At 31.3% G+C, this 15,939-nt stretch overlaps 1 protein-coding gene across 1 annotated transcript in view; it reads right to left on the bottom strand.

The window, feature by feature from the left end:
* LOC143233817 (calcitonin gene-related peptide type 1 receptor-like) overlaps nucleotides 1-15,417 on the bottom strand; it is a 31,393-nt gene extending 15,976 nt beyond the window's left edge. The window contains exons 1-6 of the mRNA XM_076470532.1: nucleotides 15,236-15,417; nucleotides 13,517-13,670; nucleotides 13,017-13,261; nucleotides 4,528-4,709; nucleotides 2,002-2,127; nucleotides 1,618-1,712 (exon numbers count right to left, since the gene is read on the bottom strand). Of these exons, the coding sequence (XP_076326647.1) occupies nucleotides 1,618-1,712; nucleotides 2,002-2,127; nucleotides 4,528-4,709; nucleotides 13,017-13,261; nucleotides 13,517-13,567 (699 nt within the window). The 5' untranslated portion in view covers nucleotides 13,568-13,670; nucleotides 15,236-15,417. The remainder of the gene's footprint in view (nucleotides 1-1,617; nucleotides 1,713-2,001; nucleotides 2,128-4,527; nucleotides 4,710-13,016; nucleotides 13,262-13,516; nucleotides 13,671-15,235) is intronic.
* Nucleotides 15,418-15,939: the final 522 nt, after the last annotated feature.

The following is a 15,939-nucleotide window of genomic DNA, read 5'->3' as shown; positions in this document are numbered from 1 at the left end:
ACAAAGTTAATATATAAAGCAAGTATCATAAGGCAATTCTACTGCCCTAAAATTTTATACCTTTGTAATAACTAGATCAGTTTATAACATCATCTAAAGAAATATTAACTAAGAAACATTATAAGTAGGAATTTTTTTCCATTTTCTTTGCGTACTAACAAAGAGCTGTAAAGCAATCTCCTACTTTTTTATTTATTTCGTAAATAACATTAGAAGTTTTCATTAATATATCAAGTGTTCTTTTGTTAAGAATTACGTTATGATAATCAATTGACAAGCAAGATTTATAAGCATAATAAAACGTATTTCGACAAAAAATAAACCTCTTCATTATGTTTGTTTCCTACTGCGACAGGTGTAAGTCTACGGATTTATAACGCTAAAATCAGCGATTCGTTTCCCCTCGGTGGACTCAGCAGATAGCCCGGCTTTGCTATAAAAACATACACACACTCTCATTATGCTTATAAGTCATTGTTTGCCAATTTATATTTGTAATTAAGTAATTTGCTTTTATACTCAATTATAATATTCTGAGGCTAATACTAAAATTAACGTTTAACTTTTAAGGTCACAGACTTTATGGTGATTAAGTGTGTTTTGAAAATTAATTTTATTGGTTTTGATAGAAAGAAGCTTGAAGAATGATTACCTCAGCTATTTTTTATATTCAATGTGCAGTGCTCAAACATACTGTTGGTGTGAATATGTTTTTCTACTCATTATGAGAAAAACCTAAACAGTGGATAGATGAAATAACGAAAAAGTGTTATTGATCACTGTTCAGTTCTTCTCATTATAAAGCTGCACAATAGTAGATATAAGAGGTAAACTTAATGCTCCGAAAATGGTTCAATTTCAAAAGCTAAGTTCAATGAAGGTTCAGTTCAATCTAAACTTTGATTAACGGGTGTTACTGGGTTATACTAGCTTATACCGGAGAATTGTGTTTGTTTGTTTTTGAGTTTCGCACAAAGCTACTCGAGAGCTATCTGTGCTAGTCGTCCCTAATTTAGCAGTGTAAGACCAGAGGGAAGGCAGCTAGTCATCACCACCCACCGCCAACTCTTGGGCTACCCATTTACCAACGAATAGTGGGATTGACCGTCACATTATAACGCCCCCACGGCTGGGAGGGCGAACATGTTTGGCGCGACGCGGGCGCGAACCCTCGGATTACGAGTCGCACGCCTTACGCGCTAGCCCATGCCAGGCCAATATACCGAAGAACTGAAGAGTGGCCAATGACACTTTTTCATCGCTTCACCTATCTGGTGTATAAGTTTTTCTCATAATGACTACGAAATATATTCACACTAACATATGTTTGATACTTTTTCAATGTTATACAGGTCCAGTTTATCCCTTGATTAACTTTAGTTCAGGGTTACTGATGAGGAGTAAAATTATCCGAAACTAATATAGCCCAATAAAACACGTTGGTCAAACTGGACCTTTTTTGAACTTAGACTTCGAAATTAAACAGTTTCCGGAACGCTAAGTTTGTTCATTCATGTACAATATTTCTGTCAAGTTTAAAGAAAGTATTAGAGCTGGTGATGATTTATAGCAATCTAACATTTGTTATAGCTAAGAGTTATGTTGCTCTGAGTTTACCTTCAATATACCACATTTTCTATAGTCACTCCATTCTTTTCCTGGAAACTTTTGAAACCACGTGCTGTTTAGCAAACACTTTTTTTCTGCGTATCCTGTAATATGAAAAGGTGTTTAAAGATTATTTAAACTGCAAACTCATAAGAGATGAAACTAGCAAACGAGTAATAAACCAATATTAATTCTAATTAAAGTGAAAATAAATAAACATTTCTTGAACTTCACTTTTATTTTTAGGTGCTCTTCAATCCTTCCAATTGTTCAGTATTTAACTATTTCAAACAATTAAGAAGATTAATTATTTTACTTCTCTATTTATCTTTAAATTAAATGTTTTTATATTCCTTTAATCAGTACCAGAAAGAACTTATTTTTGTGACTTACTTGGACAGCTCGGAGGATTACCACTCCAATAAATATGACTAGGACAGGGCTGTTTCGCAAGAACGCCTGTCTGTGTATCCGGCCAACAAAGCCAACCATCCCACGTTCTTGGACAAAAGGAAAAATCTAGAATAACAATTGCATCTTTTAACACAAGTACAAATAAGGTAAAACATAAAACGAACTTAGGCTACAATTATTAGAAGGAGCAGAATCAATTGAAATTGTAAATCTCAACTAAGTATGTATATGTTCTAATATACGGTAGAATCGTTTAATGAAACCAGTTTCAAATTTCTCGTCAAAGATACTGCAGTCGATAAGCTCTCTTAATTCTAAGATAGTATATTTTTAAAGTTATCAGCGATAAGCAACTAAATAAGCTGGTTAAGGCTAAACTCTTGTAAGTATCTAACCTATATAAAAGTCAGTGGAGGAGTCATGAAAGCCCAAATGCATTTATACAGACGGAAAAGTTCGATTATGAGCCATTCATCATTATTTTAGTGACAGGGGTGCAAGGGGTCTGTGAGGGATGATGTATGTCGTGAAACCTTATAAGTTTAGTGAGTGTTGGTATAATCAGCTTGAAATACAGGGTGTTCGGAAAGTCACTGTGTAGTTTTGAAATCATGTACATATACAGTGACTTTCCGAACATCCTGTATAAACGTAGTGAGGATCAACAAGTGTATACAATTTATCACGAGGGTAAAAAATATCGATTTAATTATAAAGTTATAGAGTTTCTTAACTAAGCTCTTACACCAACAACAAATCACCAACATTTTAAGTAAAAACAAACCTCTCTAATCAACAGACTTAAAATTAAAAAATGAAGAGCTATATTTCCAGTTTTGTTGTCTATATTTTTTTATGCTTTTAGAAAATAGACTAACAACAATGGTGGGCTATACTTGTGTTGCTAAGCGAAGACACATAAAAACCATTGTTGCATCGCGGTATTACGAAAATACACAGACTTTTCTATATCTTAGAAATTTAAGTGATTTCTACCAATAATTCTTTTGTGAATTTGCCACGAACTCATTTTTAGAATAATCGTAATTCATATCGGCTCGCACAGGAATTTACCAAGGCCTGACTTTATTGATTGCACTTTTCTGTCTTTTTGTAGGTGAAGTTTGATTTCACAAAATTTATTTATTTCAGTTAGCTATGAAATGTGGAGCTATAGCTGGCGGAGGTATTATTTGCTCCATCATTTTCGATGGGCTATACGCTAGTTAACATATATTTCGTAACGGACTTATATGCAAATACATTATTTGTGGTTGAGTATATTATTTCATTTTTAGTAAATATGCCACAACCGGCGTGTAAAATGTAGTAAAGAAGGCCCGACATTAATTTCTGTAGATTGACCTTAGATGTAATTGTTATAGAATAATACTAGGTTGAAAGTAAATTTATTCATTCTTGTGTTACCAAGATTCTTCAACTTATATGTAGCGGATTGCGGATGGCAGGCATTTACTTCTTCATCAGAGTTGGTTCTATAATAGTAGAACATTATGTCATTAGAGTTGGTTCCTTTGTTGGTTTTTCAACAGCTTTCAAAAATACACAAAGGTTTTCTCATCTAAGTTACTAACGTTTCTCATTATATATTTCAGAGACATTTCACAGAGTTTTTACTTAAGAAATCTGAAACAAAATGATTACGCTATGCATATTATTTTAATTTCTTTAACATCTTAAATTACTTTTCACTTAACGCTTTGTCTTCATATAGAATTGTTTTTCAAAAGCTTTAACAAATTTGATACATCTGTTATATTCTTCAAGAAATCCTAAACGAAGAGCTGTATATTAAGTATATTTAGTTCATTTATTGCTAATTGACAGATATACGTCTTTTGCTTTCATTGACCCTCTAGCAGAGTAGTATATTTTATTGCAAGACATGCTACTTGTGCATTTAGGTAAAAATATTTAAAAAGGAGTGAGTAATCAAGTAGTTTCAGTTTTTTGGTTAGTTAAAATTATGTTTTTGTTAGATACATGATGTTATATATAGATCACTTTTATTGGATTCCGACATTCATGCTGTTTCACTGTTCTCACATAAAATACAAGGAACATTTACTAAAAACGATAAAAACAGTTAATTTCACAAACACCAAAATAATACTTTTCAAAATCAGTCTTTACTCTAGATAGATGCTCTTATCTGAACAGAGGTATAATAAGTTACGAATCTTCTTATTTTTTATTTTATTCTAGGTTGGAAGATATTAAAATAATATTTCAAAATGATTCTGCACTTACTACATAACTTTCAATATCACAAGTATGAAATTATCATGTTTTTTTCTTTAATAGTCATATTTTATACTAAAGTTTTGAGATGGCTTGACTGGGTATTGAAAAACTTTATTGTAAGCATCGTACATTTACAATAAAGTATTTTCATTACCCAATCAAGCCGTGTCATAACTTTTATTTTATTAAAAGTGGATTCCTCGTTATAAAGTTTTATATATTTATATTATGTTAGCTTACTTAAACTCCAAGGGGGTGATGACGTCATTTTCTTACAGCATTCAACAGCTGCAAAACAACATTCTTTCCACTTGTTGGCGTAACGCTCAGACATAAAACTAGCAACAATAGCCTGGCTAAAGTTAGCAGGATTTGCTATAAATGTTTCATTTTGAGAATTCATCAGCATATATCCTCTGTACCTTAAAGAAGATAGACATTCAGTATTTATAATATATAGTATATTTTCAATATTAATATTGTATCTGATTTTCTTTGATTTCTAGTGGTATTAAAACGTAAAACTAGTGTTTTTAGTTTCATTTATTTGTAAATGAATCGTATTAATACTTCTTGTAATGTTTTGTTTTCGTATTGTCTAGCATGTTTTTTTTATAAAAATGTTTCGATATTATTAGTGCGCAAATTTATATCGTAACTTAAAAGTTAGAATTTTTATAGCAGTAATCTAAGATCATAAGCTCATAAGGTGATGAAAGAGGGACAAAAAACACAGCTCAGACAGGATGTGCGGGCAGCTGTTCTTATAAACTAAATAACTGAAAAAAAACCGCTGGCAAAAAAGTCAGTAAAGAACTGGAAAATGTGTAGACATGCATAGGATAATGGCTTTCAAAGCTTGATTTGAAAATTTTCCCGAAAAACATCTTTTTTGAATGTAATAGAAAGTAGATATAGGTATCAGATAAGAGAAGGAGGCACTATAGTCTGCTGAAAGAAGGTAAGCCACTAAAAATTAATTCATGTTAAATAAGTGCGAAACGTTAAACTATTTGTTTAGGAAAGTGACCTATGATGTTTTGAAGAGATTTGATAGCAGGTGCAGAATAGCAAAACTATATAATAGATTATCTGTAAACACAAATTTGTTACAATATTAAGAAGTCTACTTTGTGAAAATGATGGTCTTAAATAAACATTTAAAATAGGTTTATGTAAAGCAAGAATACTGTTAATGTAAGAGGCATTACAGTACTTAATTTAGCCTAAAAATGATACGTGTTTTCTTATAGCAACATCACATAAGGTTATCTGACGATGCATGAACTTGTGTAGTGACTCAGTAGAACAAAAACGATATAGGAAATTTTATAAACAAAATGAAAAACAGCCTTTGTTACAACACAAGTAAGAATTGAGAACTTCATGAGATGGTGGATGGTATTATTGTCAAACTGTTGAAAGTTTTATGTCAGAAGAAGATATGATAAAATCTGATCTATTTCTGGTTTAGGCTGAGAGAGTTTACTATACAGAGAAAACAATAAGGTTATCTTTCACAGAGTTTACTGGGTCACCACTTCACTTACTCATCCCACATCTACAAAGAGAGATGACGTATCCTCCAGTATTTATAAACAAGTTGTTTATATAAAGATCATAAACGATGATAAAGAAACAGTTCTCCAGTTATGGTTTCCGTGGGAAAGTACAGAAAAAGTATATAAAAAATTACCTATACCTGGTTTTTTATATACACTGAGTATGCCTATGTACTTGAAAGTGCATAAATGTGAAAAAGTTGAAAACTTGGAGTTGAATATTTTCACCTGTTTAACCTAAAAAAAGAAAACATATTTCTTTCCTGCTTTACCACAGTCTTGTTTTCAAATTGACTTCGATTTGAATTTTAAATCCAATAATATTAAAATATATAAACCTGCATATCACTTATGCTTTTGTAGCGTCTTGTTCTTGCACCTGATGAAAATACATACGGACAAGACAGAAAAACACAGCTCTTTAACTATCAAGAGTTAAAAATACAATGGTATAATAATACAATGACATTTGTGAAATATTTCCTTTAACTATCAAGAGTTAAAAATACAATGGTATAATAATAGAATGACATTTGTAAAATATTTCCTTTAACAACGATTAAAATAATAATTTATATTTCAGTATCTGTAAGAAAAATACTCTTAAGCACGTAATGAATTTTGAACTAAATTTGTAAAAGTAAACCATCATATAAATTAATAATAAAACAAAACATGAACGTGATAACAGGAAGTATGTATTAAACGTTTCGAAATTATCAAAATTCCATCGTCAGCACAAAACAAACAAACAATATTTGTAGTTACAACAGAAACAATGTGAATTTACAAATTATAACAAGATGAAATGAAAAAAATGTAGCACGAATAGCTGTAAATCAAGTGAAGAAATGGATTATTTAGGGATAGAGGAATAGATTGTATATATAATGTTTCTATTATTAGAAGTTCAGTATCATGTTTGGTTGTTGAAAGAATTTTATGGTTGGAGGGAAAACTGGATGTCCTGTTTTTGTATTGTGTTAATAGATAGCAGAATTGGGAGAGTTTGTAAACTTTATTCCATTTTTTTATAGATATGACCTCGTGTTCACGTGCTCGTGCTTTAAGGTGACTTTTAGTTTTACCAATATAGAAGGCCTTACCGCCGTCGCACGTGCTTAAGTAAATGAGATTTGATCATTGATCTTTGTAGTGGGAAAAAATATTTTGGACTGAAATTGGATTTCATAATAACTTTCAGGTCAATTTGAGCATAGTAAGAGTTACATAATCGTTTTAACTGTTTTGTGATAAGGGAGTTCTGTCTCCTAAAATATGGTAAGCAGGTTTATAAGGGAAGTTTAGGTACAGTAATTTCTTTATTAAGGGTTAGATAGGGAGATGTAAGTTTGTAGGCTTTATTTATAAAGAAAATATTAATATAGCGTTCGAAAGAGAAGTTTATAAATAGTAAAAGTTGAATGAAAAGGCCAATAGGTGTGTTTCTACGACAGATAGAAATTGAAAAGCCGTTAGCACCAAGAAAGTGTTAAATATGATCAGTATAACGTAAAACAATGAAAGTATTGTTAACATACTTTCTGTAGAGAACAGGTTTGAAGCTTAAAGGGCAGTTGTCAATTCACTTATGATAACAGAAAAATGTTGGCAAGTGTAGGAGGATGCAGGGAAGATTTCACAGCAACACCACCTATCTGCTCATATAAAGTGTTATTAAAGAGGAGTAAAGAATCTTTAATTGACTGTTCTGTAATAGTTTGGGTAATATTAATAAAAAGAGAAGTAATATCGAAATTATCCATCACATGAATTTTAAAGGGTGGAAATTGACTTATTTCTTGGGAAAATTGGAAATAGACAGGTGTTGTATATTCGTTCCCAGTAAAAGTTTTTGAAATGGGAACAAGGAATTTAGCTAAGTTATACTGTGAGTGCCTAAAGAGAAAAATACAGGAGGTTTCTGGTTTCTGAGCTTTTGGAAGATCGTATAATTCTTCAGGTCGGGTTGTTTTCAGAGTAAGAACAAAGCTACACAATGGGCTATCTGTGATAAGCCCACTACGGGTATCAAAATCCAAATTATAGCGTTGTAAGTTTGTATATATACCACTGAAAGACTTCCGGAGCCTGTAAGATATAAATTGCTGTAAATTCAATCACAAATAATATTTCTGTTTTTTTAAGTTTCTAAGAAATTTGTGAATTTTCCCTTCAAATTGTAAAGTATGTGTATATGGTTCTCTGTTTATAAGTTTGTACTTATTACGGTCGTTAAAAATGTCAAGCATTTTTTAACATTGTAAGTTTTATTGAGGATAAGAACTCGTTTCCTTTGTCCAGTCGGGTGCTGGTGATATTTTTGTTTTTGGAGTTCTTTGATAGCTGACAGTTCAGCAGATTTGAAGATATCCTACATGTATTATAGTTATAAAAGTTGGAAAGTGCAAAGTTATTTAACTTAGTCAAAAATAGTTCTACTGCTAGTTTAGAAGTATTCTTGGATAAAGATAAAAATTTTATCTGCAGGTACAAGGATTTCCATAAATATGGGTTATTGGCGTAATTGCATTTTGAGGAGGGTATAGAGAAGTTAAATCCTTTGTCTAGCGCAGTTTTCTGATAATCACTTAAATGATGTTACTGTTGTTGGAGATGACCTGGTCAGGGGAGATCTTGCTGTGAGTTATGCAGTTAGAAATTTTCTTTAGTTTAACATCCTCTGCATGTTTGTGCCCAGTTTTCTTTTCATTACTTCGGTTGATAAGATTCAAAAGATGGCTGTAGTCCAGCCAGGACCTGAAGTTGGAGAGTGAAGTTAGAGATGAATTCAGCTGAGATTAGAGATGACACTTGCGTCAATGTTTCCATCTAAATTCTATATCAAGTAAGTGCTTTTGACAAATACAGTATGGTACAATATGCTATTGGGTTTTGAAGATTTCTATTAGCGGATTTGAACTGAAGAAACTTTGGAGTTAATGACTTGGTTTTGTCAAGACTTATCTTTTTGTTTTGTAGTACAATTGTTCAATAGTTCTGTAGGTTTTAAGACAAATGTAAGTATATTAATAATCGATTCATTTTTAGGAAAACGCAACTTAATGATAAAGCAAAACACGAATGTGATAATAGTAAGTATTTATTAAACGTTTCAGAATCATCCTAATTCAATCATTAGTAATCTAGACATACAAAACAAACAAACAATATTTGTAATTACAACATAAACAATTTTAATATACAAATTATAACAAGAGAAAATGAAAAAAAAACGATACAAATGAAATGGTAAAATGAAAATATATTAAATTAAGTGAAGAAATTAATTATTTAGGGACAGAAGGAGAGATTTATGCATAATTTTTCTTTTATAACAGGTTCAGCAGAAGACCGCATTCTCACAATATCACAGTAACATGTGAAAAAAAAGAACTGCTTCTTTTCATTGGCAGATGTGAGTAACGTCCTTCAAGTATGTAAATTCTGATATATTTAAAAGGACCACTAGTTGCAACATAGTTCAAGAAACTCAACTCGGAGATTCATTTAAAATAATATATCACTCCTTCCTTTACACATAGCTGTAAGTACCACAAAATAAGCATATATTTGCAACATTTATAATTCACCCCAGTGAATGATAAGTCGCATCAAAGCTAGGTCCAAATCTTTCATTTACTTTTACTGAGTTTCATTAAGTCCGATGGAAACATTGCATGTGGTATCGTATCGTTGTTGATGCAACTGTTTTCACTCCTACATGTTGTCCAGGATCAGAACTTTCAATAACTAACCAATATTTCATCACATGGTCTACATAAGTCATACACTTTCTATCATGCAAACATTCAGTAGTATTTGTCAAATACTACAGATGCAAATAGTTATTTCGTTCTTCTACAATAAATGTGGAGAGCATATGTGTACAACAATTAGATGTAATAACATGACTCACTCTGTCCTGTAAAAAAAAATTATTTATATTTTCTGTAATTTATTTCAATATCCAGAAGGAAGGGACAATCATGTCTAAGGTATTCTAAGGCATATCTTAGTGACTGAACTGCATCGTCATGATACTCAGTTCACCTAAAATGTGTTTTAGCATTAGTCAGTGCAAACAACAGTGAAGCAGTTTTAAAGAGATTTGACACAAACTGTTGATGATATAACAAAAAAAAATCCAAATCATAGATCACTTATTTAATTACGGGTTTGGTCAAACTCTTAACCCCTACGATCTTGATAAGATCCATTTAGATTTAGTGTTTCCTACAATGTTACTGAGTAATTCCACTTATGTACACATGCATGAACACTTTCGTGACTTCCATTTACAACCTACTTCGACGAAACATATGCTTTTTAGAATGAAAACATCCCAGGAGAACGGTCTTAGAGATAACCACTGAAACTACCAATATTAGCTTTGTTATTTTCAAGTAACCAAATATTCTGCCTTCATTAATGTTTAGAAGTCTCTTACACCCACTTGATGTCTTATTGACATATTTTTTCTTGGTATTCGTTCAGTGAACTTATCAGTAAGGATACTTGAAAATTTTGCAAATGCAATGATAGGATATATTTTCCCATGTAAGTGACATACGTCATTCATATACATAATTTTCTCAGAACGAATTATCTTTTCAATCTGTAACTTGGTTGTATGGTTAACTCAGTTTTAAAGTTGTTAAAATGTTTGTGCAACTCAAAGGTAACTGGATCCCATTCATTGAGCTGCTAAGAGTTTGATCTGTCAAAACGCAGCATCAAAATTTGCAACACCTGTAATTCAAAGCAGTAAACTTCCTGTAATATTTAAGTAATCAGCCAAGACTTTTATGGCTATTTTCTTGAATAGTAAACGAGGATCTGATTTACCTCATTCACATAGATTTGTAACACCTACAATAATGTATCAGCAATAATAGGTGAAGACAAGAGTAGTGGCATGAGTTTAGGATATTGTTAATGTCCATGAACCTCTGGATTTAAAAGAACGGTTGTATTCTCAAGTATGATATGGGTATTAGAAATTTAATGAAAATAAAGTATAAAAAAATGTTTCGACCTTCTTAGGTCATCTTCAAATTGACAAAGAAAGTTTGCAACGGTTATTCATAAAAGAATGGTTATTCCCTACTACTGATCGGCAGAAGAATTAGTTACCACATGACACTTATCTTTCCATTGTGCTTTTAGCAGCTACCCATATCTCAGTGAGATATCTCCAGTCTCTAGGCGGCCACAAGTGATACGTACCAGGTTTGAAGTTTGGCTGCTTTATTTAGTATCCGAACCAAAAAACCTACACGTAACCAAGTATAGTCTTAGTCATCAGGTGAGTCAAGATTAAAATTAAGGATACAGACTGTTCATCATTTCTAGTGCTAGGTCCCTTCTGCAGACCCAGAAGAAAGTTTATTATATACCTAGTTACCCTCCTAAACGACGGTTTATTTTCATCATCGAATTTCTTTTTTGACCCTGAGTTATTTTACTGTTGGAAAATTCTACACCAAACCCTTCAAAATTCAGATATTATGTCACATAAGAAGAGCACAAAAAAATGCACATCAAGAAAAAAACAAGACCCTGCAAAAGCAAATCTTGTGGTTGTACAACCAAAATATAACATTAATACCATATGTTATGGTATTTTCAGGTGCAGTAATTATCTCATAGATAAGAATATTAACTTTAATAATAAGAAGAATGAAAGAAAATTTTATGTAGAATTAAATTTGAATTTCCAAATTGACAAAGTTGATGTACAATTAAACTGAACGTAATGTAAACAAAATGTAACAACTATTTATGTATAACACATGGTAAAACTAACAAATGTAAAAAATTCTGTACAACCCAAAATTCACACTATCAAAGGCTATGAGTCGGAAGAAAATCTGGTAACATGTGAAGACATTCTGATCTTGACTAACCTAACTGCTATATATAAAATACAATGCCACCATGCCTCTCTCCCAGAATGTACCGGCTAACTACTTCTTTTCACCAATCTCATAAATCTAAAAGATGGATGTAGTCTCCTGGTATTTTAACACCTCTACAGAGTTGATTACAATATAAAACATGCATGGCACAAAAACGTACATGATCCTCTACTAACAATTTTCATAGGAACATTTAGAAACACTAAAACGAAGTAACTATTTTAATGTGTAACTATGGTATTAGCCACTTAGTTACATTAAAGGCCTGGTCTTTCTATACACTAAATCTATGTCCATGCTCAAACTACGTGGAAAGGAAACACCTAGTATGTTTCGCATATTACGTACCAAGTTATTGAGAACGTTAGGATAACAAAGATGAACATTGTCTGGAATAAAGGTCTGTATTAAGAACTAAAGTGTAAAGGGAGCTAAATAAAAAGAAGTATATGGAAGAGGTTTGAAAAGAAAGCATAATTAATGTTTACTGAAAGCATAACTTAGTGATACAACACTAAAAGTTATACAAGAATAACACTATATTTGGGAAGTTTATGGTACTATCTGAACTAGAATAAATTAAATAAATGTTTTATTCCACAAAATTAAAAGTAATATTGAGATAACAGAGCAGACAAGACTATGACCAAGCAGAAGAGCAGTTTTAATGAAGGTAAAATGAAACTTGCTACCAACTATTTAAAACACAGTGTAGGTGAAGAGCACTGATTTAGATTGAAGTTGTTATTCGAAACTTGTTACATTATATAGAGTTCCACATTTTAGCGGAATGCAGTAAGAGATTCAATCAGCGTAGCCAATTTATCATAAATAATGCTTTCTGACGACAAGTGAGATTATAAGTACAAAATTAATAAATTAGAGCAAAATACATGAAGCATTTAAAAATAAGAGCATATGAACATGAAAATAATGATTTAAAAACAGTAGATAATCCATTCACTTATTGTTTTATTGAAAATGTGTATTTATAACAAAAACACTATGATTCTATCTCGAGGGCTTTCATGTTAGTAAAAAAGCTATACAAATGAAGTAATAGTAAAATATTGCTTTTAGGAAATACAATCATAAGAATACCATTAATCAGTTATAAAAGAAAAAAAGAATAAACTTAATTTGACGGTAAGATATTCTGAAGATGAAATTAATTGTTTGTACTTAACTGATTTGTCAGAGATACAAGTAATTAATTTCGAAAATAACTCAGGAAGTTAAAACTTACTTAAATTTTGTGGCAAATACGTAATCAGGCATATAGTTGTAGCAGCGGGCACAAGTGTCATAATTGTAATAGGGTTGGGAGATTTTTCCCATCCTTTCTGTTCGACATCCAGTATTTTTAGCTGCAAAACTGATGAGACTAGACTCTTTGACAGCGTAGTTTTGTATTATATTTGGCTCAAGTAAGATCTTGTCATTTGAAATGTTATCGATAGAAGTCATGTAAAGACTTTCGGCGATAGATAGCTAGAAGTTGAAAGATATTACAATAACTTATAATAGTGGCATTCAAGCAAAAACTTCCTATTTTTGTAGACTTGCTTATATAATTATTTATCAAATACATAAGATTATTTTATAATTTTGAATACACAGAGCCTGTAAGGAATTATATATGTGGTGAATAATTTTACTGTAAACACAGAGGTATCATTAGTTAAAAACAACAGATATTAAATATCATAGTAGAGTAAGATAGATAGTCGTCGGTAGGCTACTTACTTTTACCATTGAAGTGAACATAAAAACCAAACTACTGTTACAATTCTTCATGTTAAAGACATAGGTTTAATTTATAAACTGAATTTCCGCCTGAAATAATTCTGTGTTTTTCTCTTCTTTGTTGTAATATCGTTGACACTAGAAGAGTCAGAATCTAGAAAATAAAAAAAAAACGGTTCATTACATTAACTTATACAGTTGCATCGCTGGAAGTGAAAGAAAAAGTCCACGAAGATTAAATCGGTTGTGTATTCCGAAGTTACCGAGAATGCACCTACTTAGTTTTAGCTCTAGCATGACCTATTAGTTAGTTCACTATATCCACAATGATGACTTATCAACTTAACAACTGTAACAAATACAGGATAAAAGACAACCTAGTGTATGCATTATGTCGTTGCTGTTAAATTTATATCAATACTTGAGCGTTTTTGTATGTCAGAAAAAGTCTCACAAATTATAATTGTAGCACACGTAACTTTAGTAATTCATTTTTATTATTGTCTTACTATGTTCATTAATTGTTTAAAGAAACGGTTAGCACTTGTGAAGCAAAAGTCGGGCATCCATATGCCATTACAACTGTTTTTAAACCTGTTCCTTTGGTATCACGACAGAATGTCCCAAAATGGTAATTTCCACGTTTCTGCAAGGTTTATGACATTTTAACCAGTTACTGTAACAAAAGAAATTAGTATTGTCGGTGAAACACAAGTATGACGTAGAAAAATAGTAGTCTACAGTTGTTACATATCATCCTGTATTGACAGTAGCGTATTCTTTACTAATATCTTAAAGCTTGTTTATCTAGTTTCAGTCTAAATTCTTGAAGTCATGACTTTTGCTACAATGGACAAAATAAATCATTTAGTATCTAGAAATCAAAATATTCGAAACCGTCTGTCTTCTGGCAGATTTTTGATAAAGTTACAACTTGTTATACAAGTCCATTTATCAAGTCCTGTATACCTTTCTGAATTCAATTGTTTTTATATCTGATAGATCAATGATAGTGCTGAACTTATAGGATGAAAAAAATATTTTGCTTATTTTTTCTATCCTTTTGGTGAAGCTTCAAAAAATGTGAAATGCTTTAGTACAGTACAGAATTTCAATAGTAACAGGTTAAAACACATTTTAATTTTTAGTACATGTTCTAATTTATTTTATTTTCTTATTGGTAATTTCGATCACTTAGTCCATCTTCCAGGTAACTCAGCTGTAACTATGAAGGTTTATATAATGCCTGAAATTTCTCTCTCTATATATATAATACGCGATAGAAAGTTCTAGAGCTTAAAGTAATTTCATATGATGTAAAAGGAACTGAAATTATTAATCCTTTGAACATACAAACTGAATAAGAAAAAATTTAAATTCAATGACGTTGCATATAAAATGAGCCTGAAGTCACAAAAGAGAACATTATTTAACCTTCTGATGTGAGAAATGCTGTTCAGCTGCATTACACCATGAAAAAACGTTGTTAATATTCCCTCACAGTTTACACTAATATGAATATATATATGTAAGTTTGCCACTGTATTTAGTTTAGGTCTTCTGAAATGCAGGGTGAAATTACAACCAGACAATATATTTACACCAAACACATATTTACAGAAAAACAGTAAGGCGTATACTTTTTTTTTTTTCTGCCGTTTGCAGAGATTTTACATGTTACCTTTGTAAACAAATCTAAAAACGTTTTCACAGCCTTACCGTTTAGGTCAGATCCAGGATGGTTGAAATCTACGCACCAAATCACCTAGAATGTCTTGGAAGTTTATACAAGCTGAAAGTACTAAAATAAGCAAATAGTGTAGAAGTTATAAAGTGTCTGACACGAACATCAATACATAAGACTTTCAAAATGTTTTCTTAAACAACACCAGAAAACGAAGTTTCCTACTTTCTTATCAGGATATGTCGGTTCTTATCTTTATCAAAAACCGTAGATATTAAAGATATACTTTGATCTTTAATCTCAGATCTAGCCCTATGTATATAACTGAGTCATTCTGATAAATTATAATTCCATAACAGTTTAGATATACAGAGGTTTTTATATCTTTTCAAATGTTTATTTCATTTAACTTTTGGTGTTAAGCAGTATTCATAAAGTTAGCATCAAATACTTCTATAACTACTTTATACATAAAAGTATTTTTCTTCTGTGTTATACTACAATCGTGAAAGTAGTACTTTACAAGCATTATATTAAACAGCACTTTACAGAAGTTTGTAAATGGTTTTACAAATATTTATATTTAATCCAACAATGAGATTCAACTCTTGAGTTTAAAAACATTTGCGTGAGGAAGACAATTGGTATTTATCTCTGAAGGTTAACCTGTCAAAAGCGACCTTTTCTGGACTTCACACGTATATGTATATATACCATACAAATACAGTCTGTGCGTTAA

The sequence above is a fragment of the Tachypleus tridentatus genome, chromosome 12 (genome assembly GCF_004210375.1).
Source record: "Tachypleus tridentatus isolate NWPU-2018 chromosome 12, ASM421037v1, whole genome shotgun sequence".
In the NCBI taxonomy this organism is placed as follows: domain Eukaryota; kingdom Metazoa; phylum Arthropoda; class Merostomata; order Xiphosura; family Limulidae; genus Tachypleus; species Tachypleus tridentatus.
Note: the sequence above shows the minus strand (reverse complement) of the source record. Positions and strands in the feature narration are given on the sequence as shown.